At 39.0% G+C, this 27,960-nt stretch overlaps 1 protein-coding gene and 1 non-coding gene across 6 annotated transcripts; one reads left to right on the top strand and one right to left on the bottom strand.

Annotated features, from left to right (window-relative positions):
- Nucleotides 1-581: 581 nt before the first annotated feature.
- Nucleotides 582-3,074, bottom strand: LOC112743796 (uncharacterized). 5 transcript variants are annotated; one of them, XM_072214683.1, is made up of 6 exons: nucleotides 2,424-3,074; nucleotides 1,885-1,953; nucleotides 1,619-1,714; nucleotides 1,188-1,280; nucleotides 986-1,109; nucleotides 582-796 (listed from the first exon to the last, which is right to left on the bottom strand). In XM_072214683.1, exons 1-2 carry the CDS (start codon nucleotides 2,900-2,902, stop codon nucleotides 1,920-1,922), a joined length of 513 nt encoding a protein of 170 aa, XP_072070784.1. In that variant the 5' UTR covers nucleotides 2,903-3,074; the 3' UTR covers nucleotides 582-796; nucleotides 986-1,109; nucleotides 1,188-1,280; nucleotides 1,619-1,714; nucleotides 1,885-1,919. The 5 variants fall into 5 exon arrangements, with proteins under 5 accessions (XP_072070784.1, XP_072070783.1, XP_072070782.1 ...); XM_072214682.1 differs by lacking the exon at nucleotides 1,619-1,714; XM_072214681.1 differs by having other exon boundaries at nucleotides 1,188-1,714.
- A 24,560-nt stretch (nucleotides 3,075-27,634) lies between these two features.
- On the top strand, nucleotides 27,635-27,742 carry LOC112746644 (small nucleolar RNA R71). The gene has a single exon (XR_003174515.1). It is a non-coding gene; the product is annotated as a small nucleolar RNA R71 (small nucleolar RNA).
- Nucleotides 27,743-27,960: the final 218 nt, after the last annotated feature.

Raw genomic sequence — 27,960 nt, forward strand, 5'->3', positions numbered from 1 at the left:
AACTTGGCTTAGACATATTTTTTAGGATTATCTATGGTCACGGTAATAGCTAGTAAAAAAGGATGACGATAGATCTATGGTCACGATTTTGGACCTATGGTCACGATTTTTTACCGTGGCCATAAGTCTATGGTCACGATTTTTTTATCTATGGTCACGGTTTCTGTGGTCACGGTTTCAATTTTCAAATTCTGGCACTTTAGGCCACGTTTTTTTACCATAACCATAGTCTTATCTATGGTCACAGTTTTCTCTGTGACCATAGCCTCTATGGTCACCCCACCTTAAAATTGTGACCATAGCCTTATCTATAGTCACCCCATCTTAAAACCGTGACCATAACCTTATCTATGGCCACGGTTTTCTCCGTGACCATAGCCTATGGTCACGATTTTTCGCCGTGACCATAGCCTCTATGGTCACCCATCCTTAAAACCGTGACCATAACCTTATTTATGGTCACGGTTTTTACCCTAACCATAGCCTTATCTATAGTCACCCTATTTTAAAATCGTGACCATAATTTACTCTGTTTTTTTAGATTTATTTTTTTAAAGCATAATCAGATCCTAAAATTATGATAATCACAAAATAAATGTATCTATTACATGTATAATTTATCCATTACATATAATACCAAGTAAAAGCTCTTAAAAAATTACAAAAGACATCAAAATATTATATTGTGAAAACAAAAATATTCTCTAATATAGTACATATTCTTCTCATCCTTTGAAAACCAAAAAAAAAAAAAATTCTTCTCTAATTTGTTCGATCATCTTGTAATGTTTTTCACCTGCAACCCAAAAAAAAATTGAACAATTGAACAATTGATTAGAAATTAGTTAGAACATGACAAATTACATTAAAAAAACACACAAACACATTAGAGTATTAGACACACAAGATCTAAAAAATCTGAAACAGTTGATCGCTTTGTTTGAGTTTGAAAAAGCGATTAGAAAAAGAGAACAGAGAATGATACCTTCACTTTCAGCAAGGTCAGCTACTATCTTGAAGAATTCCAAGCCTTTGGTGAAAGTCTTTACTTTCCATGTCCTCTTCAGTTTAAATATGCCATCTTCTTTTACCAAATTCCACTCAGAAACCTAACCAGAAAATGTCAATTTCCAAAACACTTTAAGTTGAAAAAGCTTTATTTTGATGATGATGATTATGATGATTACAAATAAATGTGTGGCATCAAAGTGTGTGCTGCATCCTCGTCATCAGTCGTAGTTCCTTCAGATTGCATGGCACACACTTCTTATCTTTGAGACCTAACAAAGGGAAAAAAAGTTATATATGACAGCATGAACAATGAGATTATAGAATATAGTGTTTGATAAAACTAGACTCTTTCATGAGATATGAACAAATCAGATATCACACAAAACAAAATATCTCAAATCAATTTTCATGACACAAGAAGCTCATAGATAAACATAGGGAATAACGGAAAAAATAGAAAAGAAAAAGTATCTAAGGAAGCATAGCTACTATCACTATAACAAATTGTTGATTAAAGGAGATATAACTGAATCAAGGATATCATATAACTGATCAAGCAAAGAGCGAATTATCTTTTCAGAACCCCCAAAAAATTAAAATAAACTACATGTTTTATTTGACTCATTATGAACAGATTCATTGTCAACTTCTTGTTCATCTGTGGTCTGGGGTTTTTTTGACTCATTATCACTCTTAGGTGAACCTGTAATGGAGAAATAAAGTAATAGCAGTTAAACCATAATCTATTTGTAGTCACCTGAACTATATAACTCAAAATTTATCCCTCAGAAAGAATAATGATCAATAATGACCTTTCCATAACCTTATGTAAAGATACCTCAAAATTTTATATATATTAACAAATAAATATACCTTTATCTTCAAGCTTATCCCAATCTTTATCCCAGTCAGTAGCTCCTTCCTGGATACCAGGTTGCCAACCTTAAAAGGAAAAAATTGAGTGACACCAGAGAATATAAAAATAACATAACATGAATGCAATGCAATTACTTTTTCAAAATAAAAGAGCTAGTTGAAGAGAACACATGGACCTACTGGAAACCACAAAGCAAGGAGAAATAACAAAGAAAATAAGTAAAAGGGGATAACATGATAACTATCTATGTATCAATAGGCAAACTATACACTTAGCGAGAGAACAAACACTAAGTGACTTCATTCTACATGAATGGGAACAGTTTTTGTAATCTTATTCGATATAATAGAAGAAAAATGCAACTGCAAACTTAAGTAATTATTTTGGAAAGCCAACAACAAATTCAAGGTTCATGATAATCAGTAACAAATTTCAGCAACACTTTCAGCAACAAATTACTTTCAGCAACAAAATCAAAGTGCAGTGATGCAGCAACAAAAATTGAAACATAAAGAACAGGGGTAAAATAACTCACCACACAAAGAAAGGACTGGCAGTGATTCCGGCTACACCCGCGTGATACCGGTGACCAGACGGCAGACCTGATGGCGGCAGAAGCTCGGTGCGGTGGCTGGCCCTCAATAGCGGCGATCCCAGTTCCTCATTCTTACCCATTCCGTTCTCCCTCTCTCCCGCAGCAGCAACGGCAATGGCAGAGCCTTCACAGCGGCGACTGTGGCTCGATGGCAGTGACGCGGATGGCATCCTTCGTGTTCTGTCTCCCCGTCTCCTCAGGCTTCTCCGGCAATGGCGAGAAAGACGGCGACACGGGCTTCCTCCAACTGCGGCGATGACGCATGCAGTTCGGTGGCTTCGCGGTGGCAGGGCGCGACGACTCGACGATTCGGCAGCGGCGATGACCTCTCCTTCTGCCGGCGACGTTCCTCCGTTTCTCTCTCTCTCTCTCTCTCTCTCTCTCTCTCTCTCTCTCTCTCTCTCTCTCTCTCTCTGCATGGGTGGCTGGCACGACAATGGAGGGTGAGGGAGGTGTGTGAGGCTGAGTGTGGGTGTCTAGAGGGAGGTCCATGTGTGTGTGTGTGTGTGTGTGTGGAGGGAAAGGGAAATGGGGGGTTTGGTGGCTGCTGATGGTAAAAAAGGGAAGTGTGGTGGTGAATGGCGGTGAGGCAGTGAAATTAGGGTTAAGTTAGGGTTAATGGGTTTTAATTTGGGAAGTTAGGGTTAAATTAAGGTTTTGCTTTGCGAATTAGAATTTAGGTAGAATATTAATTTAAAACAAAATTTAATTCAATAATAATATCTATAAAAATATTATTTAATTATTAATTTAAAATTTATTTTTAAATAAATACTCTAATTTAATTATTAGAGATAATAAAAATCAATTTTTTCTATAATCATAAAATAAAGTTAAAAATCTAATTATTTAACTTAAAGTATATAAAACCCTTATTATTATTCAATTATTAAAGTTTTAAATCATAAATTAAAAAAATGTTTAATTTATATATAAAATCTCTTAAAAATATAATCTTATAAATAATTTATTATTTAATTTTCAAAAATTTGGGGTGACGACGGACAACAGGAGACGAGCATGACGACCCATGACGTGCGACGGACGACGCAGAGAAGCTTGTGATGTATAGAGGGATTGGAGGCGACCGATTGGACAGTAGATAGACGACCAGACCATAAGGACGGCGGCAGTGAGAAGAATGGCAGTGACGATGGAGGCTAGGGTTGAGTTTGACGGACGCAGCGTTGATAAAGGCTAGGGCTTCCTTTTTCTTTGGGGACTGGGGAGAAGGAAGGAGAAGGGAGAAAGGAGGCTCTAGGGCTGGCGGCACTCGCATGCTTTCTGAAGCGATACGGCGTCGTTTCATTTGAACTAACCTGGTTCCGATTCGGTTTGACCGGCCAGTTTAGCGATTTGCATCCAGTTTTTGAATCAACTATTTTACCTAAAGAACCGAACCATAAAACATATCGGTTCACAGTTAGACCGGTTCGACCGGTCTAATTTTCAGAACCATGCTAGCGATTGATGACCAGAGGAGAGGGGCTGGCGACAAACGACGTAAAGACCATAGAAACCTTTAGGTTACTCTCCAAAACCGTGACTACAGACCCTTTTAGGTCATCCTTTTTTGAAAAACCGTGATCATAGACCATTTAAGGTCACTCCCCAAAACCGTCACCATAGACCTCTTTAGGTCACCCCAAAAAATCGTGACCATAAACCCCCTTTAGGTCACCCTTTCTTAAAATCGTGACCGTAGATTCTTTTAGGTCAACCCTCAAAACTGTGACCATAGATGTCTTTTGGTCACGGTGAAAAACCGTGACCATAGACCACTTTAGGTCACCCCCAAAACCATGACCATAGACCCTTTTAGGTCACCCTTTTTTGAAAAACCGTGACCATAGACCATTTAAGGTCACCCCTGAAAACCGTGACCATAGACCTCTTTAAGTCACCCCAAAAAACTATGACCATAGACCCCTTTAGGTCACCCTTTTCGTAAAACTGTGACCATATATGACTTTTGGTCACGGTGAAAAACCGTGACCATAGACCATTTTATGCCACCCCCAAAACCGTGACCATAGACCCCTTTAGGTCACCCCCAAAACCGTGACCATAGATCCTTTTAGGTCACCCTTTTTTGAAAAACCGTGACCATAGACCTCTTTGGGTCACCCCAAAAACCATGATCATAGACCCCTTTAATTCACCCCAAAAAACTGTGACCATAGATCCTTTTAGATCACCCTTTTTTGAAAAATCGTGACCATAGACCCCTTTAGGTCATCCCCCAAAAATCGTGACCACAGACCCTTTTAGGCCACTTTTTTTTAAAAAACCGTGACCATAATTTTTTTTTGTCACGGTAAAAAATCATGACCATAGACTCTCTATAGTCACGATTTTTTACCGTGACCAAAAAAACCGTGGGCATAGACCCAAAATATTGTAGTATCACTGCTATTTTACTTATGTTAATAAAAGAGAGTAAATTATTCTAACAAGTCAACCACAATATTGTGATAGTAATTATTAAAGTTTGTCAACTAATTGAACTAACAAGATCCAAACCAATCAACCATCAATAACATAGAAGATCAATTGGAATTATGCTAACCTAGCCAGACTAATTCGGATCAATCCTATCGGTGAAGTTGTCTTATTACGTTAACCTATAATAATGATGAAGTTTACTAGAGTTTCTCAACTAACTAACAAAATTCTAACCAGTCAACCACCAATAATATGCAAGGCAGTTAAAGTGATGTTAATTAGGCCAATTCAACCACCTTAATTACAATTAATTAAGACCAATTGTGTAGCTGAAGACTAACCAAGCTCATATTCCAAAACCAAATAAGTAAATTACTCTATTTTTAAATTAGACATTTTAACAAACACATAATAAGCATGATTAAAACATAAACTTGCAAGTAATTAAAGTCTAAGTCTAAGATTACCAAATTTGCAATAACATAAAATCAATACAAAAAAACAAATTCAAAATACCTAAAAAAATTATTCACTAAACTCAAATTAAAAGTCCAAACACTAATTCATAACATGAAGTGAAATAAAACAAAAAAAAGTGCAAACCAAATGAAAATGGAACGAAATGATAACTTAGAGATTGAACCTTGCAACATTTAGTTAATATTAAAGTAAAAAATCTAACATAAAACCAAACCCTAATTCTAAAGAGACGAGAGAACTTTTTTCTCTAAAAATTCTAGTAAAAACATAAAACTAAACCTAATAAGAACCTAAAACTATTTTACCCTTGTTCCCTTTAATATTTGGGGGGTCTTTGGGCCCAAAACGTGATCTCACGTGCTTTACTTAAGCACGTCATGTGTTTGCGCAGCCGCGTAAGTGGCAATACTTAGCGCATTGATGAGCGGATAATTTATACGCTTTTTGGCATTATTTTTACATAGTTTTTAGTATATTTTAGTTACTTTTTATTATATTTTTATTAGTTTTCATTCAAAAATCATATTTCTGGATTTTACTATGAGTTTGTGTGTTTTTCTGTGATTTCAGGTATTTTCTGGCTGAAATTGAGGGACTTGAGCAAAAATCTGATTCAGAGGCTGAAGAAGGACTGCATATGCTGTTGGATTCTGACCTCCCTGCACTCGAAATGGATTTTCTGGAGCTACAGAAACCTAAACGGCGTGCTCTCAATTGCTTTGGAAAGTAGATATCCAGGGCTTTCCAGAAATATATAATAGTCCATACTTTGCCCGAGTTTTGACGATGCAAACTGGCGTTCAAACGTCAACTTCCTGCCCTATTCTGGAGTTAAACGCCAGAAACAGGCTACAACCTGGCGTTTAACTCCAAAAAGAGTCTCTACACATGAAAGCTCAATGCTCAGCCCAAGCACACACCAAGTGGGCCCGGAAGTGGATTTCTACATCATTTACTTATCTCATGTAACCCTAGCTACTAGTTTAGTATAAAAACTAATTTTAGTGATTTATTTTAGATCTATGCTTAGTCTTTGAATAATTTTATGTTCAGAGACCTTTGGGGGGCTGGCCATTCGGCCATGCCTGGACTTTCATCACTCATGTATTTTCAACGGTAGAGTTTCTACACACCATAGATTAAGGTGTGGAGCTCTGCTGTTCCTCATGAATTAATGCAAAGTACTATTATTTTTCTATTCAACTCAAGCTTATTCTTATTCTAAGATATTCATTCGCACCCAAGAACATGATGAATGTGATGATTATGTGACACTCATCACCATTCTCACCTATGAACGCGTGCCTGACAACCACTTCCGTTCTACATGGAAATAAGCTTGAATGTGTATCTCTTAGCCTCCATTCCAAAAGATCGGAGTCTTCGTGGTATAAGCTAGAATTATTGGCGGCCATTCCTAAGATCCGGAAAGTCTAAACCTTGTCTGTGGTATTCTGAGTAGGATCTGGGAAGGGATGACTGTGACGAGCTTCAAACTCGCGAGTGTTGGCTGTAGTGACAGACGTAAAAGGATCACTGGATCCTATTCCAACATAATCGAGAACCGACAGATGATTAGCCATGCGGTGACAGTGCATTTGGACCATTTTCACTGAGAGGATGGGATGTAGCTATTGACAACGGTGATGCCCAACATACAGCTTGCCATGGAAAGGAGTATGAATGATTGGATAAAGACAGTAGGAAAGCAGGGGTTCAGAAGGAACACAAGTATCTCCATATGCTTATCTGAAATTCCTATCAATGAATTACATAAGTATCTCTATCATATCTTATATTTTATTTATATTTTAATTATCAAATCTCCATAACTAATTGAATCCACCTGACTGAGATTTACAAGATGACCATAGCTTGCTTCAAGCCGACAATCTCCGTGGGATCGACCCTTACTCACGTAAGGTTTATTACTTGGACGACCTAGTGCACTTGCTGGTTAGTTGTATCGGAATTATGAAAAATAATTAAGAGTCAGAACGTGCGTACTGAGTTTTTGACGCCGTTGCTGGGAATGAACAATCACGATTTCGTGCACCACGCATGCAGTCGTCCGCATGTACCAGCTTCTAGCTACTGCATAGGCGAGCAACCACGTGTACAGCACTGACAAGGTTGATTTGCTTTGTTTTGTGATCTTATCAACTTTTAAGTCATGGTCCTTGTTAATATTTGCAGTTATGCAGAGAAGATAGATTGAAATGAATTAATGAAAATAAAGAATGAATGATAGAAGGATTGAAGAGAGATTGACAAAGAGTAGAGAGAAAATCAAATTTGTATTACGTTTTGGAAACTAAGCATTAATGCATTACTTGGAATAGAAGCCAACTGCTATATATAGGAAGTTTACTAACTAACTCTAACAGAACAGTTTCTATGCTAACTTTCTAATAGATTCTAACTAACCATTCTCTAATACAACTCTTCTTTCTTGATCTTTATCTTTATCCTTCATGGCCCCCTCAAACTAAGAGTGGGATATGAGCTCACTCGAAGTTTGCTACAAAATTTGGTAAAAAGAGTGATAGAGATTGGTTTAGTAAAGATGCCAACTACTTTATCTTAAGAAGGAATGTTGCTGACGATTACTTTTCATTGAGTTACTTGATCTCTAATAAAATGGAGGTCCAATTCAAAGTGCTTAGACTTGCTATGAAAAATGGGATTGGTTGCAAGTACACAAGCACTTTGATTATGACAGTATATAGTTGGAGGTGCTGTAAGGGAGTGATGTAATTCTTGAAGTAGGTTCTGTGTCCAAATCAATTCAGATTGAGCTGCTGCTAGTGCAGGAAACTCTGCTTCGGTACTTGATCTACTAACAACATGTTGTTTATTACTCTTCCAAGCAATCAAATTGGTGCCCAAGTATACATAATATCCTATAATAGATTTTAGATCATCTGCATCAGCTTCCCAATCAGCATTTGAAAAGGCAAATAATTTCGAGTCAGTACAAGATGTATAAAGGAGTCATTGATCCATGGTGCCTTTGATGTATCTGAGAATACATTTCAGTGCTCTCCAATGGTACACTATAGGATTATGCATGTATTGACATATTTTGCTGACTGCATATGTCAAATCAGGCCTTGTCAGTGTCAAATACTAGAGTGCACTTACAATAAATCTGAATAGTTTAGGATCTTCAAAGTGTGTTGAATCTAAAGAGCTTAATTTTTTAGAATTAACCATTGGAGTAGGAGCTGAATTGTCATGTGTCATGAAGAATTTGTGTTATTAATGTATGTTGCTTCTAAATCAAGGAAGAAATTGAATTTGCCAAGATCTTTTAAAGAGAATATTAAATGTAATTGTTGAATTAGTAATTGAAGTTTGATATCATTGTTATCAGTTATATCGTCAATATAAACACAAAGAAGGGTAATAGAATTAGTATAACACCCTTACTATCATAATGTCATGCTTTTGGCTGTGCCACTCTGATAGTTAGGAGTATTACGATGACTTTCATATACTTAATAATAAAATATAAGCCTTTGTAAAATTCGATATTGTATAACTATTCTTTTAAAAACTAATATAACAATATTGTGTAAGAAAAACACAATTAAACATCTTCGTAAGCTTCTTCATCCGATTCCTAAAAAGATAAAGCTATAGGGGGTGAGAACTTAACCACATGGTCTCACCACAAATTTTTAGAGTTATCATAAAAAGATATTTAAAAAAAAAACTGTTTTCAAGCACAGTTGTTGTCTTATGAATCTTTTAAAAACTAATGGTTTAACATCCAAAAAAAAATGCAAAACCTTTTTAAAAGAAATTAGTTAATTATCCAAAATCCAAAACCTTTCTTTTCTTATAAGAAAATCTTAAAAGTTTCTTAGACTATATGAATGACGAACCTGTTCCAAGCATATGTTCATTAAGTCTATGCTGAACCAGCTTGATTTTTCATACTTAACTAAATCTTAATAAAAAACCAATCATGTCCTCCAGTCCATCACATAATCAATCAACACTATCATCATCTCGTCACCAATACTCAATCACAAAAGTACCACATCAGAAACAACTCTCGGCACCTCCTCTACCTGCCAGAGGGATCTCTCAGAAGCAAACACAGGCAAAACAGATAACGAGAGCACAGGTATAGATAGCAGTTACAACAAATAGCTCAGATAGCAGTTAATAACAGTTAAGCAATTAGGCAAACCAAAACAAATTCAAACTCAAACAAAGCATGCAAATGCATATGATGCATGTCTGCCCTATGACTGATGAGTCTCATCTGTCAGTTATATAGCCAAACCCGACATGTCTGGTAGCGAATCCTGGATAGAACACCAAACACGGAGCAAGTGGGAGCAAACCGTAACCCTTGCATCTCACCCGCGTACCCAGAACAAGGGTAACCACCTCACCCGTTACCTCTTACCCAGGCGGTGTTAGAATTCTCAACCCGGAGTAAGTGGTGACAGAACTCAACCCTCGGCTCTTACCTGTGTCTCGAACTTTTATCTGGAGCAAGTGGACAACGCCACTACCTCTTACCAGGTCACATATATCTCAATCAAATTCAATTTTATTTTCAAATCCATTTTCAATATCATTCAATTCATTCAATAATCATACTTTAAAATCAATCCTCATCATCCTTCATTCCTTATTATCACACCTTCCATTTCGTTCATCAATAATTCAAACTCAAAACACAATTCATTCTTTTCTAAATAAATTAAACTCAAAATGTAATCCTTTTCTTAATAACTCAAAATCAAATCATAAAATTCTTAAATCCAAATCTTTCTAAATAACCACTTCAAATGAAGTCTCTAATTTTTATAAAAATTTTGGCAGCATTGTAAGACCCCAGATTTTTAAAAATTAAATAATAAATTATTTATGATTTATTATATTTAATTAAGATTATATTTAACAAATTATGGTATCAGATCTGTCTTTCCTATAGAGCCTGAGGAATGGACTGACTATGCTTCAGTTGCATACTCTGAGCATCTGTCATGTTGCAGGTCTTGTCCTGATGACGAGAATTAGAGTTTTATGCACATGATTGCATATTGATTAATGCCGTTAGTCTACAATTGTATACATCACAGTATTAAGTTTGGCCGACTTAATACTGATGGTTTATGTATATGAGAGCACTAACAGGTTATCGTTGGCGAAATAGAAATAATAGGTAACGCATATTGTGGGGTTTGGAAAATATTAGAAGTTGAAGTTTGGGAAGTTAAAGCTCTGAAGTTGGTACGAGATTAGTGTGTGGACGTGAAGCACATCGTTTTAAGCCCGCCTATTTTATAACCTTCCGCCGTCTTACTTTACCATCGCATATTTGAACCATGTCATCTTTTACATCAAGTTTGCCTTATAACCTCTACTTTGCATCGCACTTCCACCCTTATATCTTTATGCCATATGAAAATCTAAGTATTTGAAATTGTATGTATATATACTAAGATATTTTTGCTTTTTCCCTACATGCTTTCAAAAGTGAAGATGATATAATCCTCTTTCATTTTGTAGGAATTTTCGAGGACGAAAATTTTTATAAGTGGAGTAGGATGTAAGATCCCAGATTTTTAAAAATTAAATAATAAATTATTTATGATTTAAAATTTTAGTAATTAAATAATAATAAGGATTTTATATGCTTTAATTTGAATAATTAAATTTTGAACTTTATTTTATGATTTTAAAGAAAATTAATTTTTATTGTCTCTAAGTCTTGAATTAGAGTAATTATTTGAAAATAATTTGTAAGTTTATAAATAAATATTACTTTCTTTTAAATATAATTTTGTTGGATTAAAATTAGTTTTCAATTACTATATGATTCCTAATTTTTATTAAAATTAACCAAACTCAAATCAATCCCAAAATCTCCAAATTAAACCCTAACTTTAAAATTTAAAACACACTTTAACCCAAACCTAACCTAGCCACCGCATCACCTCACCACTCACCCCAAGCCCTCCCCCCCCCCCACATGGAAGAAATGAAGAAAGAAAGAGACGAGAAGGCTGCGAAGAGAAGAGAGGAGGGAAGAGAGGGAGACTACGTCCAGCTGTCCGTGCCGCGACCACCCAGCTCGGCGTCACAACGTGTCGCCGTGTTCCACGCTGTTGTCGCCGTCGTCGCACAAGGAAGAGGGAGAGAGAGAGATCGGGCAGAGAAAGAAAGACAAAGGGCAAAAGGAGCGTGCAACGAAGAAGAAGGAGGCGTTGCTTGCGCTGCCGCACCTCGTTGTCGTTGCTGGAGATCTGGTCGTCACCGCCGATCGTCATTGAGCCGTGTCAGAAACTGAACTATGAACGAGAGGGATGTAAGGGAGGAATTCGACGAGAGAGAGAAAGCACGCGCGCGGACGAGGGAAGGACGGCGTTGTTGTCGCCGCCATCGCTGAGCTGCCGCTGCCGTTGTGAAGGCTCTGCCATTGCCGTTGCTGCTGTGGGAGAGAAGGAGAATGGAACGGGTAAGAAGAATGAGGGGTTTCTGGTGCACGAATTGTAAATCACACTTTTCATAACTCGTACCACTAACCAGCAAGTGCACTGGGTCGTCCAAGTAATACCTTACGTGAGTAAGGGTCGAATCCCACGGAGATTGTTGGCTTGAAGCAATCTATGGTTACCTTGTAATTCTTAGTCAAGATATCAATTATAATTATCAGTTTGGATTGCGAAAAATAACAAAGCATGAATTAAATACTTGTTATGCAGTAATGGAGAATATGTTGGAGTTTTGGAGATGCTTTGTCTTCTAAATCTCTGCTTTCCCCCTGTCTTCTTCTTCACGCACGCAAGGTTCCTCCTATGACAAGCTGTGTGTTGGTGGATCACCGTTGTCAATGGCTACCATCCGTCCTCTCAGTGAAAATGGTCCAGGTGCGCTGTCACCGCACGACTAATCATCTGTCGGTTCTCACTCATGCTGGAATAGGATCCATTGATCCTTTTGCGTCTGTCACTATGCCCAACCCTTGTGAGTTTGAAGCTCGTCACAGTCATTCAATTTCTGAATCCTACTCGAAATACCACAGACAAGGTTTAGACTTTCCGGATTCTCAAGAATGCTGCCAATGGATTCTAGCTTATACCACGAAGATTCTGATTAAGGAATCCAAGAGATACTCATTCAATCGAAGGTGGAACGGAGGTGGTTGTCAGGCACGCGTTCATAGGTTGAGAATGGTGATGAGTGTCACGGATCATCACATCCATCATATTAAAGTGCGAATGAACATCTTAGATAGAAACAAGCGTGTTTGAATAGAAAAAAGAAATAATTGCATTAATTCATCAGGACACAACAGAGCTCCTCACCCCAACAATGGAGTTTAGAGACTCATGCCGTCAAAGAGTACAAAGTTCAGATCTAAAATGTCATGAGGTACAAAATAATCCTCTAAAAGTTGTTTAAATAGTAAGCTAGTAATCTAGGTTTACAGAAAATGAGTAAACTATGATAGATAGTGCAGAAATCTACTTCTGGGGCCCACTTGGTGTGTGCTGGGGCTGAGACTTAAGCTTTACACGTGCTTAGGCTGTTTCTGGAGTTAAACGCCACGTTGTAACCTGTTTTGGGCGTTTAACTCCAACTTGTAACCTGTTTCTGGCGTTTAACGCCAGATTGTAACATGGAACTGGCGTTGAACGCCAGTTTACGTCATCTATCCTTGAGCAAAGTATGGACTATTATATATTGCTGGAAAGCCCTGGATGTCTACTTTCCAACGCAATTGAGAGAGCTCCAATTGGACTTCTGTAGCTCCAGAAAATTCATTTCGAGTGCAGAGAGGTCAGAATCCAACAACATCAGCCGTCCTTTTTCAGCCTGAATCAGATTTTTGCTCAGCTCCCTCAATTTCAGCCAGAAAATACCTGAAATTATAGAAAAACCCACAAACTCATAGTAAAGTCCAGAAATATGAATTTTTCCTTGAAACTAATGAAAATATACTAAAAACTAACTAAAACATACTAAAAACTACATGAAATTAACCCCAAAAAGCGTATAAAATATCCGCTCATCACAACACCAAACTTAAACTGTTGCTTGTCCCCAAGCAACTAGACAAATAAAATAGAATACAAATAATTCAAGAAGCAATAATATTTCAGAGTTCTTGAGTGAAGCTCAGATTCTAATTAGATGAGCGGGACTAGTAGCTTTTTGCTTCCGAACAGTTTTGGCATCTCACTTTATCCATTGAAGCTCAGAATGATTGGCATCTATAGGAGCTTAGAATTCAGATAGTGTTATTGATTCTCCTAGTTTAGTATGTTGATTCTTGAACACAGCTACTTTATGAGTCTTGGCCGTGGCCCTAAGCACTTTGTTTTCCAGTATTACCACCGGATACATAAATGCCACAGACACATAATTGGATGAACCTTTTTCAGATTGTGACCCAGCTTTGCTAAAGTCCCCAATTAGAGGTGTCCAGGGTTCTTAAGCACACTCTTCTTTTTGCTTTGGACCTTGACTTTAACCGCTCAGTCTCAAGTTTTCACTTGACACCTTCACGCCACAAGCACATGGTTAGGGACAGCTTGGTTTAGCCGCTTAGGCCAGGATTTGATTCCTTTAGGCCCTCCTATCCACTGATGCGCAAAGCCTTGGATCCTTTTTATTACCCTTGTCTTTTGGTTTTAAGGGCTATTGGCTTTTTCTGCTTGTTTTTTCTTTTATTTTCGCCATTTTTTTTGAATGCAAGCTTTTATATTCACTGCTTTTTCTTGCTTCAAGAATCATTTTTTTATGATTTTTCAGATTATCAAATAACATTTCTCCTTTTTCATCATTCTTTCAAGAGCCAACATATTTAACATTCATAAACATCAAATTCAAAAGACATATGCACTGTTCAATAATTCATTCAGAAGACAAAAAGCATTGCCACTATATGTAAATAATTAGAATTTTTCTTATTAAAAACTCGAAAAACATTGCCTCCTTATTCTAAAGAAAATCTGCTATTTTATTCATGTTTAGTGATGATGAGAAAAATAAATTATAGCTTAATTGAAGATAAAATCACAATATAGATACTAATTACTACTACTCATATATAACTTCTAAGGTAAAACTCAAATAAGAACAATTATCACAGAGTTAAGGCTAAGATTAGAACTCAACAACCTTGAATTTGGGAGGTGGATGCCTCTTTAGTCTGTAGAGTGCTTGGCCCTTCAACAGATAGTTTCTGACGCTTTAATTCCTTCAGTTTACGCCCTTGCTCTTCTTGTTCTCTAAGCAGTTTGCAGAGCATGCTGTTTTGATTTTGCTGTTTTTCCTTCAGTTGATCTACAGCCTCTTGCAACTTGGTGACAGATGCTTCTAGGCGCTCCCAGTATTTAAATTGAGGGATTTCCGGGAGGAACTCCTCTGCTTTTTTCTTGATGGGGTCGTCCTGCACTTGTTGTCCTTCCATAGACTTTTTGGTGATTGGTTGCTCAACTAAGATATACTTATCTACTCCCATCTTTATCCCAGCATCTTTACATAACAGAGAAACTAAGCTTGGATAGGCCAATTTGGCATCTTTGGAGTTCTTATTTGCAATTTTGTAAAGCTCACAAGCAATCAGCTGATGAACTTCCACTTTTTTTTCCAGCATAATGCAATGAATCATCACTGCTCTTCTGATGGTGACTTCATAGCGGTTGCTAGTGGGTAGTATAGAGCGCCCAATGAAGTCCAGCCAGCCTCTGGCGACTGGTTTGAGATCTCCTCTCTTGAGTTGGTTCGGGGCACCTTTTGTGTTGGTTGTCCACTTGGCTCCAGGGAGGCATATGTCCTCTAGAATTTTATCCAAGCCCAGGTTTGATCTCATCATTCTCCTATTAAAGGAGTCTGGGTCATCTTGCAGTTGAGGCAGCTTGAATATCTCCCTTATTTTATCAGGGTGGGTGTGAACAATCTTCCCTCTGACCAAAGTCCTATAATCATAGAATGCGGTTCCAGCTATCCTCTGCCTGTCCGTCTGCCATAGATTAGCATAGAATTCCTGAACCATGTTTCTTCCCACCTTTGTTTCAGGATTAGCTAGGACTTCCCAGCTCCTGTTTCGAATTTGCTCTTGGATCTCCGGATATTCATCTTCTTTCAGATCGAATTTAACTTCTGGGATCACTGATCTTAGACTCATTATTTTGTAAAAATGGTCTGAATGTTCTTTGGTTATGAACTTCCCTTTATTCCAAAGTGGTTTCGGAATATTCTCCTTTTTGCCTCTTGAGTCGGTTTGTTTTCCCTTGGGAGCCATGATCTTAGTGGATATTGGCTTAGTGATCACGGATAAACCAACACCAAACTTAGAGGTTTGCTTGTCCTCAAGCAAAAGAAAAGAAAGGAGAGGGAAAGAGGGAGAGCCAAGCGCAACTTATGGAGGAGAGGGGGAGGCCGAATTAGGATTTAAAGGGGAAAGGGGGGGTGGGTTCGAGAATTTTGAAGGAGATATGATAGAAGATATGATTTGTAAAAGATAAGTATGATAGGAAAAAGATATACTTTAAAATTGAAAAGATATGAAAGATATTTGAAAAAGATAAATCTGAATTTTGAAAAAGATGATGTGAAGATTTGAAAAAGATATTGATGATTTGAAAAGATTTTAGAGTGAAAAGAGATAGATTTGTTTTGAAAAGGATTTGAAGAGGATTAAGAAAAAGGGCTTATGAATTACGATACATTTTATATATTTTGAAAAAGGATTTGAAAAATTAGGATTTGTAACATGTTTGTGCAAGAAATCATGAATTGAAACATAAAAATTGAAAAAAATTTGAATTGAAAACGAAATTGCCTACTCCCCACAATCCTGGCGTTAAACACCCAACTGCTGCATGTTAACGCCCAGTTGGTGCTTGTTTTGGGCGTTTAACGCCCAGCTGTTGCCTCTAGCTGGCGTTAAACGCCAGAAACCCCTTTGTCACTGGGCGTTTTTCTGAACGCCCAGGATGCTGTAAATCTGGCGTTAAACGCCCAGAAGCTGCTTCTTTCTAGCGTTTAATGCCCAGATGGCTATCTTTACTGGCGTTAAACGCCCAGTAGATGCTCGTTTTGGGCGTTTAACGCCCAATTGTGCCTCTTACTGGCGTTTTCTTGCCAGTGAGCTCTTTTTCTCTGTTTTGTGTGCTGAATCCTTCTGTAACCCTGTGAGCCTATGTAATTGAATCTTTACCTTATTAACATTGAACTTATATACTTTAAAAATAAATAAATAAAATAAAGAATAGGGAAAAATAACAGAAAGAGTTTTGCCAATGGCTGGGTTGCCTCCCAGCAAGCGCTTCTTTATTGTCTTTAGCTGGACTTTGCTGAGCTTTTAAACTAGCCTCAGCCTTGAGCACTCTTGCTCAACATTGCCTTCAAGATAGTGTTTGATTCTCTGTCCATTAATAATGAACTTTTTATCAGAATCAATGTCTTGAAGCTCCACATAACCATATGGTGATACACTTGTAATCACATACGGTCCCCTCCACCGGGATTTCAGTTTCCCAGGAAATAGCCTGAGCCTAGAGTTAAACAACAAAACCTTTTGTCCTGGTTCAAAGACCCTTGATGACAGCTTTCTGTCATGCCACCTTTTTTTATTTCTCCTTATAAAGCTTGGCATTTTCGAAAGCAGTGAGTCTAAATTCTTCTAGCTCATTTAGCTGGAGTAATCTTTTTTCCCCGGCTAATTTGGCATCAAAGTTCAGGAATCTGGTTGCCCAGTAGGCTTTATGTTCCAGTTCCACGGGCAGATGAAAGGCCTTACCATACACAAGCTAGTATGGAGAGGTCCCTATAGGAGTCTTGAATGCTGTTCTGTAAGCCCACAGAGCATCATCCAAGCTTCTTGCCCAATCCTTTCTACAGGTACTTACAGCCCGTTCCAAGATTCTTTTTAGTTCTTTGTTAGAGACTTCAGCTTGCCCATTTGTCTGTGGATGATATGGAGTTGCCACCTTGTGGCTAATCCCATACCGGACCATGGCAGAGTAAAGCTGTTTGTTGTAGAAGTGAGTGCCCCCATCACTGATTAATACTCTAGGGACACCAAACCTGCTGAAGATATGTTTCTGGAGGAACTTCAGTACTGTCTTAGTATCATTAATGGGTGTGGCAATGGCCTCTACCCATTTGGATACATAGTCGACTGCCACCAGAATGTAAGTGTTTGAGTATGATGGTGGGAAAGGGCCCATGAAGTCAATTCCCCATACGTCAAACAACTTAATCTCCAAGATCCCTTGTTGAGACATGGCGTAACCATGAGGCAGATTACCAGCTCTTTGGCAACTGTCACAGTTACGTACAAACTCTCGGGAATCTCTATAGAGGGTAGACCAGTAGAAGCCACATTGGAGGACCTTGGTGACTGTTCGCTCACCTCCGAAATGGCCTCCATATTGTGATCCATGGCAATGCCATAAGATTCTTTGTGCTTCTTCTCTAGGCACAAACCTACGGATTATTCCATCTGCACATCTCTTAAAGAGATAGGGTTCATCCCACAAGTAGTACTTTGCATCAGTAATTAATTTTTTCTTTTGTTGCCTGCTGTACTCCTTGAGTATGAACCTTGCAGCTTTATAGTTTGCAATGTCTGCAAACCATGGTGTTTCCTAAATGGCAAATAAATTCTCATCCGGAAAGGTCTCAGAGATCTTAATAGCATGAGGAAACTCCCCTTCTACTGGTTCTATCCGGGACAGATGATCAGCTACTTGGTTCTCTGTCCCTTTTCTGTCTCTTATTTCTATATCAAACTCTTGCAGAAGCAACACCCATCTTATGAGCCTGGGTTTTGAATCCTCCTTTGTGAGTAGATATTTAAGAGAAGCATGGTTAGTGTACACAATCACTTTTGATCCTACTAAGTATGATCTAAACTTGTCAATGGCATAAACCACTGCAAGCAATTCTTTTTCTGTGGTTGTGTAATTTTTCTGGGCATCATTTAAAACACGGCTAGCGTAATAAATGACATGCAGAAGCTTGTCATGCCTCTGCCCCAGTACTGCACCAATGGCGTGGTCACTGGCATCACACATTAGTTCAAATGGTAAAGTCCAGTCTGGTGCAGAAATAATTGGTGCTGTGACCAGCTTAGATTTCAGAGTCTCAAATGCCTGCAGACACTCTGTGTCAAACACAAATGGCGTGTCAGCAGCTAGCAGATTACTCAGGGATTTTGCAATTTTTGAAAAATCCTTTATAAACCTCCTGTAGAATCCTGCATGCCTGATGAGATATTTTGGTGAGAAACGAATCTCTTCCAAAACACCACAAATCTAACCGGCAAGTGCACCGGGTCGCATCAAGTAATAAAAACTCACGGGAGTGAGGTCGATCCCACAGGGATTGAAGGATTGAGCAATTTTAGTTTAGTGGTTGATTTAGTCAAGCGAATCAAGATTTGGTTGATGGTTTTGTGACTTGCAGAATTAAATTGCATTGAAGTAAAGAGAACAAGAAATAAATTGCTAAAACTTAAAGAACAAGAAATTAAATGACAGAAACTTAAAGTGCAAGAAATGTAAATTGCGGAATCTTAAAGTGCAAGGAATGTAAATTGCTTGAAATGTAAAGGGGATTGGGATGTGGATATGCAGAAATTAAACAAGGAAAAATTAGATTGCATCAAACAGAAGAGTAAAAAGGAATTGGGATTGAACCGGAAATAAAGCAGAAAAGTAAATGAACATAAGAAGCAGTAAACAGGGAATTGAAATGGAAATTTAGATCTCAGGACCCAGAGACTAGAAAACCAAGTCTAGATCTCAATGCCTTCCTAGATCCAACAAAAACAATTGCCAGGAAATTGTAAATTGCAAAGAAAAGAGATGAAGATCAAGTAACAGAAACGGAAATGCTAATTCAATTAACAGTAAAGAAACAGAGAGATCCAAGATTGAGATTGAAACAGAATTTCTTCAATTCTCCAATCCAAGATCCAAGACAAAAGTAAAATGAAATTAAAAGCAATGGAAACAAAGAAATTAAAGTTCACTCAGTAACAAAAGCTTCCCAAAAACTCTTATGAAAATTCTAAAAGGAAAGCTCCCCGAATAACTTGAATTCTATCCTATTTATACACTTTCCAAAATGATCTTCAAGCCTTGAGTTGGGCCTTTGTTCTTGGTGGAATTGGGTTGAAAGAGGCCTTGGTTGATTGCTCTTGAAGTTTGGAGAAGAACCGAAGTGAACCAATTGAACCGGTTTTGAAGTTAGCCAAAGTTGGACTTAAAGTTTGAGCCAAAGTTAGGGGTCTAACTTTGGCTCCAACTTTTCATAGCAGCAAGCAAAATTCTTCTGGTATGGACGTTGGTGCCAACGTTAGGGGTCTAACTTTGACCCTAACGTTGGCAATGCTTAGTGCTAGTGGCGCCAACGTTAGCCTCCAAGTTAGGGGGCTAACGTTGGCGCAAACGTTGGCCTTTTCCCCCTTTGTGATTTATGTGCCAACGTTAGCCTCCAAGTTAGGGGGCTAACGTTGGCGCAAACGTTGGTGGCCCAGGGAGGAAGTTTCTCTTGCCAACGTTAGCCTCCAAGTTAGGGGGCTAACGTTGGCTCAAACGTGGGGAGCCCAGGGAGAATTCTTCATGCCTAACGTTAGCCTTCAAGTTAGGGGTCTAACTTTGAGGCTAACTTTAGGTCCAACCTTTTGCTTCATGGTTCAATTTCACTTATTCCATTGTCCTCTCTTCACTCCTAGCCATTCCTCTTTGCTTCAACCTTTCTCCAAGCTTTCTTCACCTATCATTAATCAACCAAACTCATCAAAGCTATGCTCAAAATCATGAGATATTCAATCTTTCATAATATGCAACAAATATAGCATAAAACCTCATGAAATGGCATGAATTCATATATGGTTGGTTCAATCAAGGGAAACATGAAAATCTACTCAATTAGCTTGCTTGTAGCTCAAGAAAGTGCATAATTCTAATGAAAACAAAAGAAAAAGACTAGCTAAAATAGGCTAAGATGACTTGTCATCAATGCCCCAGAAAGCTTCTGATTGCCTTAACATTAGTAGGTGGTGGTAATTTTTCAATTACTTCCACTTTAGCTTGATCCACCTCTATTCCCTTGTTTGAAGTTTTATGCCCAAGGACAATTCCTTCAGTCACCATAAAGTGGCATTTTTCCCAGTTTAAAACTAGGTTGGTCTCTTGGCATCTTTTCAGAACAAGTGCTAAATGGTCAAGGCAGGAGTTGAATGAGTCTCCAAATACTGAAAAGTCATCCATGAAGACTTCTAGAAACATCTCTACCATATCAGAGAAGATAGAGAGCATGCACCTCTGAAAGGTTGCAGGTGCATTACACAGACCAAAAGGCATTCTTCTGTAAGCAAATACTCCAGAAGGACATGTGAATGCTGTTTTCTCTTGGTCCTGAGGATCTACTGCAATTTGGATGTAACCTGAATAGTCATCCAAAAAGCAGTAATATTCATGACCTGCTAATCTCTCTAGCATCTGGTCTATGAATGGTAAAGGAAAATGATCCTTTCTGGTGGCTGTGTTGAGCCTTCTGTAGCCAATACACATGTGCCACCCTGTAACTGTTCTTGTAGGAACCAGTTCATTTTTTTCATTATGAACCACTGTCATGCCTCCTGGTGCACGAAATTGTGATCTCTAACAATGGCGTTCAACTTGGTATGCGCATTTATAAACTCAACACTTTCTTCACAACTTCGCACAACTAACCAGCAAGTGCACTGGGTCGTCCAAGTAATAAACGTTACGTGAGTAAGGGTCGATCCCACGGAGATTGTCGGCTTGAAGCAAGCTATGGTCACCTTGTAAATCTCAGTCAGGCATATTCAAATGTATTAAGAGATTATAGTACACTAAAAGATAATTAAAATATAAAATAGGATAGTGATACTTATGCAATTCATTGGTGAGAATTTCAGATAAGCGTATAGAGATGCTTTCGTCCCTTTGAACCTCTGCTTTCCTGCTGTCTTCATCCAATCATTCCTACTCCTTTCCATGGCAAGCTTTGTGTAGGGCATCACCGTTGTCAATGGCTACATCCCATCCTCTTTGTGAAAATGGTCCGCTGCGCTGTCACTGCATGGCTAATCATCTGGAGGTTCTCGATCATACTGGAATAGGATTCACCATCCTTTTGCGTCTGTCACTACGCCCAGCACTCGCGAGTTTGAAGCTCGTCACAACCATCCCTTCCCAGATCCTACTCGGAATATCACAGACAAGGTTTAGACTTTTCGGATCTCAAGAATGGCCATCCATGGGTTCTAACTTATACCACGAAGATTCTAATATCTCGGACTTGGTCCTCTGTATTAGATATCTAAGAGATACTCATTCTAGCTTGTTGCATGTAGAACGGAAGTGTTTGTCAGGCACGCGTTCATAAGTGAGAATGATGATGAGCGTCACATAATCATCACATTCATCATGTTCTTGGGTGCGAATGGATATCTTAGAAGCGGAATAAGCTTGAATTGAATAGAAAAACAGTAGTACTTTGTATTAATTCCTGAGGAACAGCAGAGCTCCACACCTTAATCTATGGTGTGTAGAAACTCTACCGTTGAAAATACATAAGTGATGAAGGTCCAGGCATGGCCGAATGGACAGCCCCCATAAAGGTCTAAGATAGCATAAAACTGATCAAAGATCGGATGTAAATACAATAGTAAAAAGTCCTACTTATACTAAACTAGTTACTAGGGTTACAGAAATGAGTAAATGATGCAAAAATCCATTTCTGGGGCCCATTTGGTGTGTGCTTGGGCTGAGCATTGAGCTTTACACGTGTAGAGGCTTCTCTTGGAGTTGAACGCTAGTTTGTAACCTGTTTCTGGCGTTTAACTCCACTTTGCAACCTGTTTCTGGCGTTTGACTCCAGAATGCAGCATGGAGCTGGCATTGAATGCCAGTTTACGTCATTTCTCCTTAATCAAAGTATGGATTATTATATATTTCTAGAAAGCCCTGGATGCCTACTTTCCAACGCAATTGAGAGCGTGCCATTTGGAGTTCTGTAGCTCCAGAAAATCCACTTTGAGTGCAGGGAGGTCAGAATCCAATAGCATCTGCAGTCCTTCTTCAACCTCTGAATCTGATTTTTGCTCAAGTCCCTCAATTTCAGCCAGAAAATACCTGAAATCACAGAAAAACACACAAACTCATAGTAAAGTCCAGAAATGTGATTTTTATTTAAAAACTAATAGAAATATACTAAAAACTAACTAAATCATACTGAAAACTATGTAAAAACAATGCCAAAAAGCGTATAAATTATCCGCTCATCACAACACCAAACTTAAATTGTTGCTTGCCCCCAAGCAACTGAAAATCAAATAGGATAAAAAGAAGAGAATATACTATAAATTCCAAACTATCAAGGAAACTTAGCTCCAATAAGATGAGCGGGACTTGTAGCTTTTTGCCTCTTGAATAGTTTTGGCATCTCACTTTATCCATTGAGGTTCAGAATGATTGGCATCTATAGGAACTCAGAGTTCAGATAGTGTTATTGATTCTCCTAGTTCAGTATGTTGATTCTTGAACACAGCTACTTTATGAGTCTTGGCCGTGGCCCTAAGCACTTTGTTTTCCAGTATTATCACCGGATACATAAATGCCACAGACACATAACTGGGTGAACCTTTTCAGATTATGACTCAACTTTGCTAGAGTCCCTAATTAGAGGTGTCCAGGGTTCTTAAGCACACTCTGTTTTTGCTTTGGATCTTGACTTTAACCGCTCAGTCTCAAGTTTTCACTTGACACCTTCACGCCACAAGCACATGGTTAGGGACAGCTTGGTTTAGCCGCTTAGGCTAGGATTTTATTCCTTTAGGCCCTCCTATCCACTGATGCTCAAAGCCTTGGATCCTTTTTATTTACCCTTGCCTTTTGGTTTAAAGAGCTTTTGACTTTTTCTGCTTGCTTTTTCTTTTTCTTTTTCTCTCTTTTTTTTCGCATTTTTTTCTGCAAGCTTTTGTATTCACTGCTTTTTCTTGCTTCAAGAATCATTTTTATGATTTTTCAGATTATCAGATAATATTTCTGCTTTTCATCATTCTTTCAAGAGCCAACATATTTAACATTCATAAACAACAACTTCAAAAGACATATTTCTCCTTTTCATCATTCATTCAGAAAATAAAAAGTATTGTCACCACATCAAAATAATTAAACTAGTTTCAAGGATGAATTTGAAACCATGTACTTCTTGTTCTTTTGTAATTAAAACATTTTTCATTCAAGAGAGGTGATGGATTCATATTCGTAACTTTAAGGCATAGACACTTAGACACTAATGATCATGTAATAAGACACAAATATAAATAAACATAAAGCTCAAAAATCGAAAAACAGAAAGTAAATAAACAAGGAGATTAAGGAATGAGTCCACCTTAGTGAGGGTGGCGTCTTCCTCTTCTTGAAGAACCAATGGTGCTCTTGAGCTCCTCTATGTCTCTTCCTTGCCTTTCTTGCTCTTCCCTCATAGCTCCTTGATCTTCTCTAATTTCATGGAGGATGATGGAGTGCTATTGGTGCTCCACCCTTAATTGTCCCATGTTGAAACTTAATTCTCCTAGGGAAGTGTTGATTTGCTCCTAATAATTCTGTGGAGGAAAGTGCATCCCCGGGCATCTCAGGGATTTCATGGTGAGGAATTTTCTCATGCTCATGTTGAGGTCCATGATCTCTTGTTTGCTCCATCCTTTTCTTAGTGATGGGCTTATCCTCTTCAATGAGGATGTCTTCCTCTATGTCAATTCCAGCCAAATTGCAGAGGTGACAAATGAGGTGAGGAAAGGCTAACCTTGCCCAAGTGGAGGACTTGTCAGCCACCTTGTAAAGTTCTTTAGGTATAATCTCATGAACTTCCACCTCTTCTCCAATCATGATACTATGGATCATGATGGCCCGGTCTATAGTAACTTCAGACCGGTTACTAGTAGGAATGATTGAGCGTTGAATGAACTCTAGCCATCCCCTAGCCACTGGTTTGAGGTCATGCCTTCTTAGTTGAACCGGCTTGCCTCTTGAGTCAATTTTCCATTGAGCTCCTTCCTCACATATGTCTATGAGGACTTGGTCCAACCTTTGATCAAAGTTGACCCTTCTTGTATAGGGGCGTGCGTTTTCTTCCATATTTGGCAAGTTGAACGCCAGCCTTACATTTTCTGGACTGAAATCTAAGTATTTCCCCCGAACCATGTAAGCCAATGCTTTGGATTCGGGTTCACACTTTGATCATGGTTCCTAGTGATCCATGCGTTTGCATAGAACTCTTGAACCATTAGGATCCCAACTTGTTGAATGGGGTTGGTGAGAACTTCCCAACCTCTTCTTTGGATCTCAAGTCGGATCTCCGGATACTCATTCTTCTTGAGCTTGAAAGGAACCTCAGGGATAACTTTCTTCTTGGCCACAACTTCATAGAAGTGGTCTTGATGGACCTTTGAGATGAATCTCTCCATCTTCCATGGCTTAGAGGTGGAAGCAATTGCCTTCCCTTTCCTCTTTCTAGAGGTTTCTCTGGCCTTAGGTGCCATAAATGGTTATGGAAAAACAAAAAGCTATGCTTTTACCACACCAAACTTAAAATGTTTGCTCGTCCCCGAGCAAAAGAAGAAAGAAAGAAGTAGAAGAAGAAGAGAAATGGAGGAGAGGGAGAGAGAGTAGGTTTCAGCCAACTGGAAGAAGAGAGGGTTGTGTTGTGTGAAATAGAAGAAGGAATGAGGGGTTTATATAGAAGTCGGGAGGGGTTTAGGGTTCGGCCATTTAGGGTTGGGTTTGGGAGGGAAAATATTTTGAATTTGAAGGTAGGTGGGGTTTATGGGGAAAAGAAGATGGATGTGAGTGGTGAGGGAGTGATGGGGAAGAGTGATTGAAGTGATTAGTGAAGGGCATTTGGGGAAGAGAGTTATGAAAAGGTGTGAAGAGGAGAGAATAGGGTTAGGTGGGGATCCTGTGGGGTCTACAGATCCAATGGAGCCAAGGACTTAACATTCTTGGTCCAATTAGGTGTGTAAAACGCCCTCTGTAGGCAATCCTGGCATTTAACACCAGACTACAGCATGTTTCTGGCGTTAAACGCCACTTCCATGCTTGTTTTGGGCGTTCAATGCCAGTCTATAGCATGTTTCTGGCGTTGAACGCCAGTGTGGTGCATATTTCTGGCGTTAAACGCCAGTATGATGCTTGTTTCTGGCGTTTAATGCCAGCTTTCCTCTGGGTGCAATCCTGGCGTTTAAACGCCAGACTGCTGCTTGTTTCTGGCGTTAAACGCCAGCTAGATGCTCCTTACTGGCGTTTAACGCCAGTATGCTCCTCTTCCAGGGTGTGCTGTTTTTAATGCTGTTTTTCATTTTGTTTTTGATTTTTCAGTAGTTTTTGTGACTCCACATGATCATCAACCTAATAAAACACGAAATAACAAAGAGAAAATAAAATAACATTAGGTTGCCTCCCAACAAGCGCTTCTTTAATGTCAATAGATTGATAGTGAGCTCTCATGGAGCCTCACAGATGTTCAGAGCATTGTTGAGACTTTCCAACACCAAACTTAGAGTTTGGATATGGGAGTTCAACACCAAACTTAGAGTTTGGTTGTGGCCTCCCAACACCAAACTTAGAGTTTGACTGTGGGGGCTTTGGTTGACTCTGTAGTGAGGGAAGCTTTTCATGCTTCCTCTCCATGGCTACAGAAGGAAAACCTTGAGTCTTGAACACAAGGTAGTCCTTATTCAGTTGAAGGACCAACTCTTCTCTGTCCACATCAATCACAGCTCTTGCTGTGGCTAGGAAGGGTCTTCCAAGGATGATGGATTCATCCTCATCCTTCCCAGTGTCTAGGATTATGAAATCAGCAAGGATGTAAAGGCCTTCAACCTTTACTAGCACGTCCTCTACCTGTCCATAAGCCTGTTTCATGGATTTGTCTGCCATATCTAATGAGAAATTGGCAGCCTGTACCTCAAAGATTCCTAGTTTCTCCATTACAAAGAGTGGCATGAGGTTTATCCCTGACCCAAGGTCACATAGAGCCTTCTCAAAGGTCATGGTGCCTATGGTACAAGGTATTAGGAACTTTCCAGGATCCTGTTTCTTCTGAGGTAATCTCAGTTGATTCAGTGCATTCAGTTCATTGGTGAACAAGGGAGGTTCATCTCCCCAAGTCTCATTACCAAATAAATTGGCATTCAGCTTCATGATCGCACCAAGGTACTTGGCAACTTGCTCTTCAGTAACATCCTCATTCTCTTCAGAAGAAGAATACTCATCAGAGCTCATGAAGGGCAGAAGGAGGTTCAATGGAATCTCTATGGTCTCTAGATGAGCCTCAGATTCCTTTGGTTCCTCAAAGGGAAACTCCTTATTGATCACTGGACGTCCCAGGAGGTCTTCCTCACTGGGATTCACGTCCTCTCCCTCCCTTGTAGGTTCGGCCATGATGGTCAACTCAATGGCCTTGCACTCTCTTTTTGGATTCTCTTCTGTATTGCTTGGGAGAGTACTAGGAGGGGTTTCAGTGACTCTTTTACTCAGCTGGCCCACTTGTGCCTCCAAATTTCTAATGGAGGACCTTGTTTCATTCATGAAACTTAGAGTGGCCTTAGATAGATCAGAGACTATATTTGCTAAGCTAGATGGATCCTGCTCAGAACTCTCTGTCTTTTGCTGAGTGGATGATGGAAAAGGCTTGCTATTGCTAAACCTGTTTCTTCCACCATTATTAAAGCCTTGTTGAGGCTTTTGTTGATCCTTCCATGAGAAATTTGGATGATTTCTCCATGAGGGATTATAGGTGTTTCCATAGGGTTCCCCCATGCAATTCACCTCTGCTATTGCAGCGTTCTCAGAATCATAAGCTTCTTCTTCAGAAGATGCCTCTATAGTACTGTTGGATGATTCCTTCAATCCATTCAGACTCTGAGAGATCATATTGACTTGCTGAGTCAATATTTTATTCTGAGCCAATATGGAATTCAGAGTATCAATTTCAAGAACTCCCTTCCTCATAGGCGTCCCATTATTCACAGGATTCCTGTCAGAAGTGTACATGAACTGGTTATTTGCAACCATGTCAATGAGTTCTTGAGCTTCTGCAGGCGTTTTCTTTAGGTGAATGGATCCACCTGTAGAATGGTCCAGTGACATCTTTGATAGCTCAGACAGACCATCATAGAATATATCCAGGATGGTCCATTCTGAAAGCATGTCAGAAGGACACTTTTTTGTCAGTTCCTTATATCTCTCCCAAGCTTCATAGAGGGATTCACCTTCCTTCTGTCTGAAGGTTTGGACATCCACTCTAAGCTTACTAAGCTTTTGAGGAGGAAAGAACTTGGCTAAGAAAGCCTTGACCAGCTTATCCCAAGAGTTCAGGCTAGCTTTAGGTTGAGAGTCCAACCATACTCTAACTCTGTCTCTTACAGCAAATGGGAAAAGCATAAGCCTGTAGACCTCGGGATCAACCCCATTGGTCTTAATAGTATCACAGATCTGCAAGAATTCAGTTAAGAACTGAAAAGGATCTT

This window comes from Arachis hypogaea, chromosome 14, assembly GCF_003086295.3.
Source record: "Arachis hypogaea cultivar Tifrunner chromosome 14, arahy.Tifrunner.gnm2.J5K5, whole genome shotgun sequence".
Lineage (NCBI taxonomy): Eukaryota > Viridiplantae > Streptophyta > Magnoliopsida > Fabales > Fabaceae > Arachis > Arachis hypogaea.

What these genes read in the sequence shown, in the direction of transcription:
- LOC112743796 (XM_072214682.1), bottom strand. Translation starts at nt 2,902, where the DNA reads ATGCAGAGAGAGAGAGAGAGAGAGAGAGAGAGAGAGAGAGAGAGAGAG. An exon ending in GCCAGTCCTTTCTTTGTGTG is followed by an intron (nt 1,954 to 2,423) that starts GTGAGTTATTTT and finishes TTTCCTTTTAAG; the next exon opens with GTTGGCAACCTGGTATCCAG.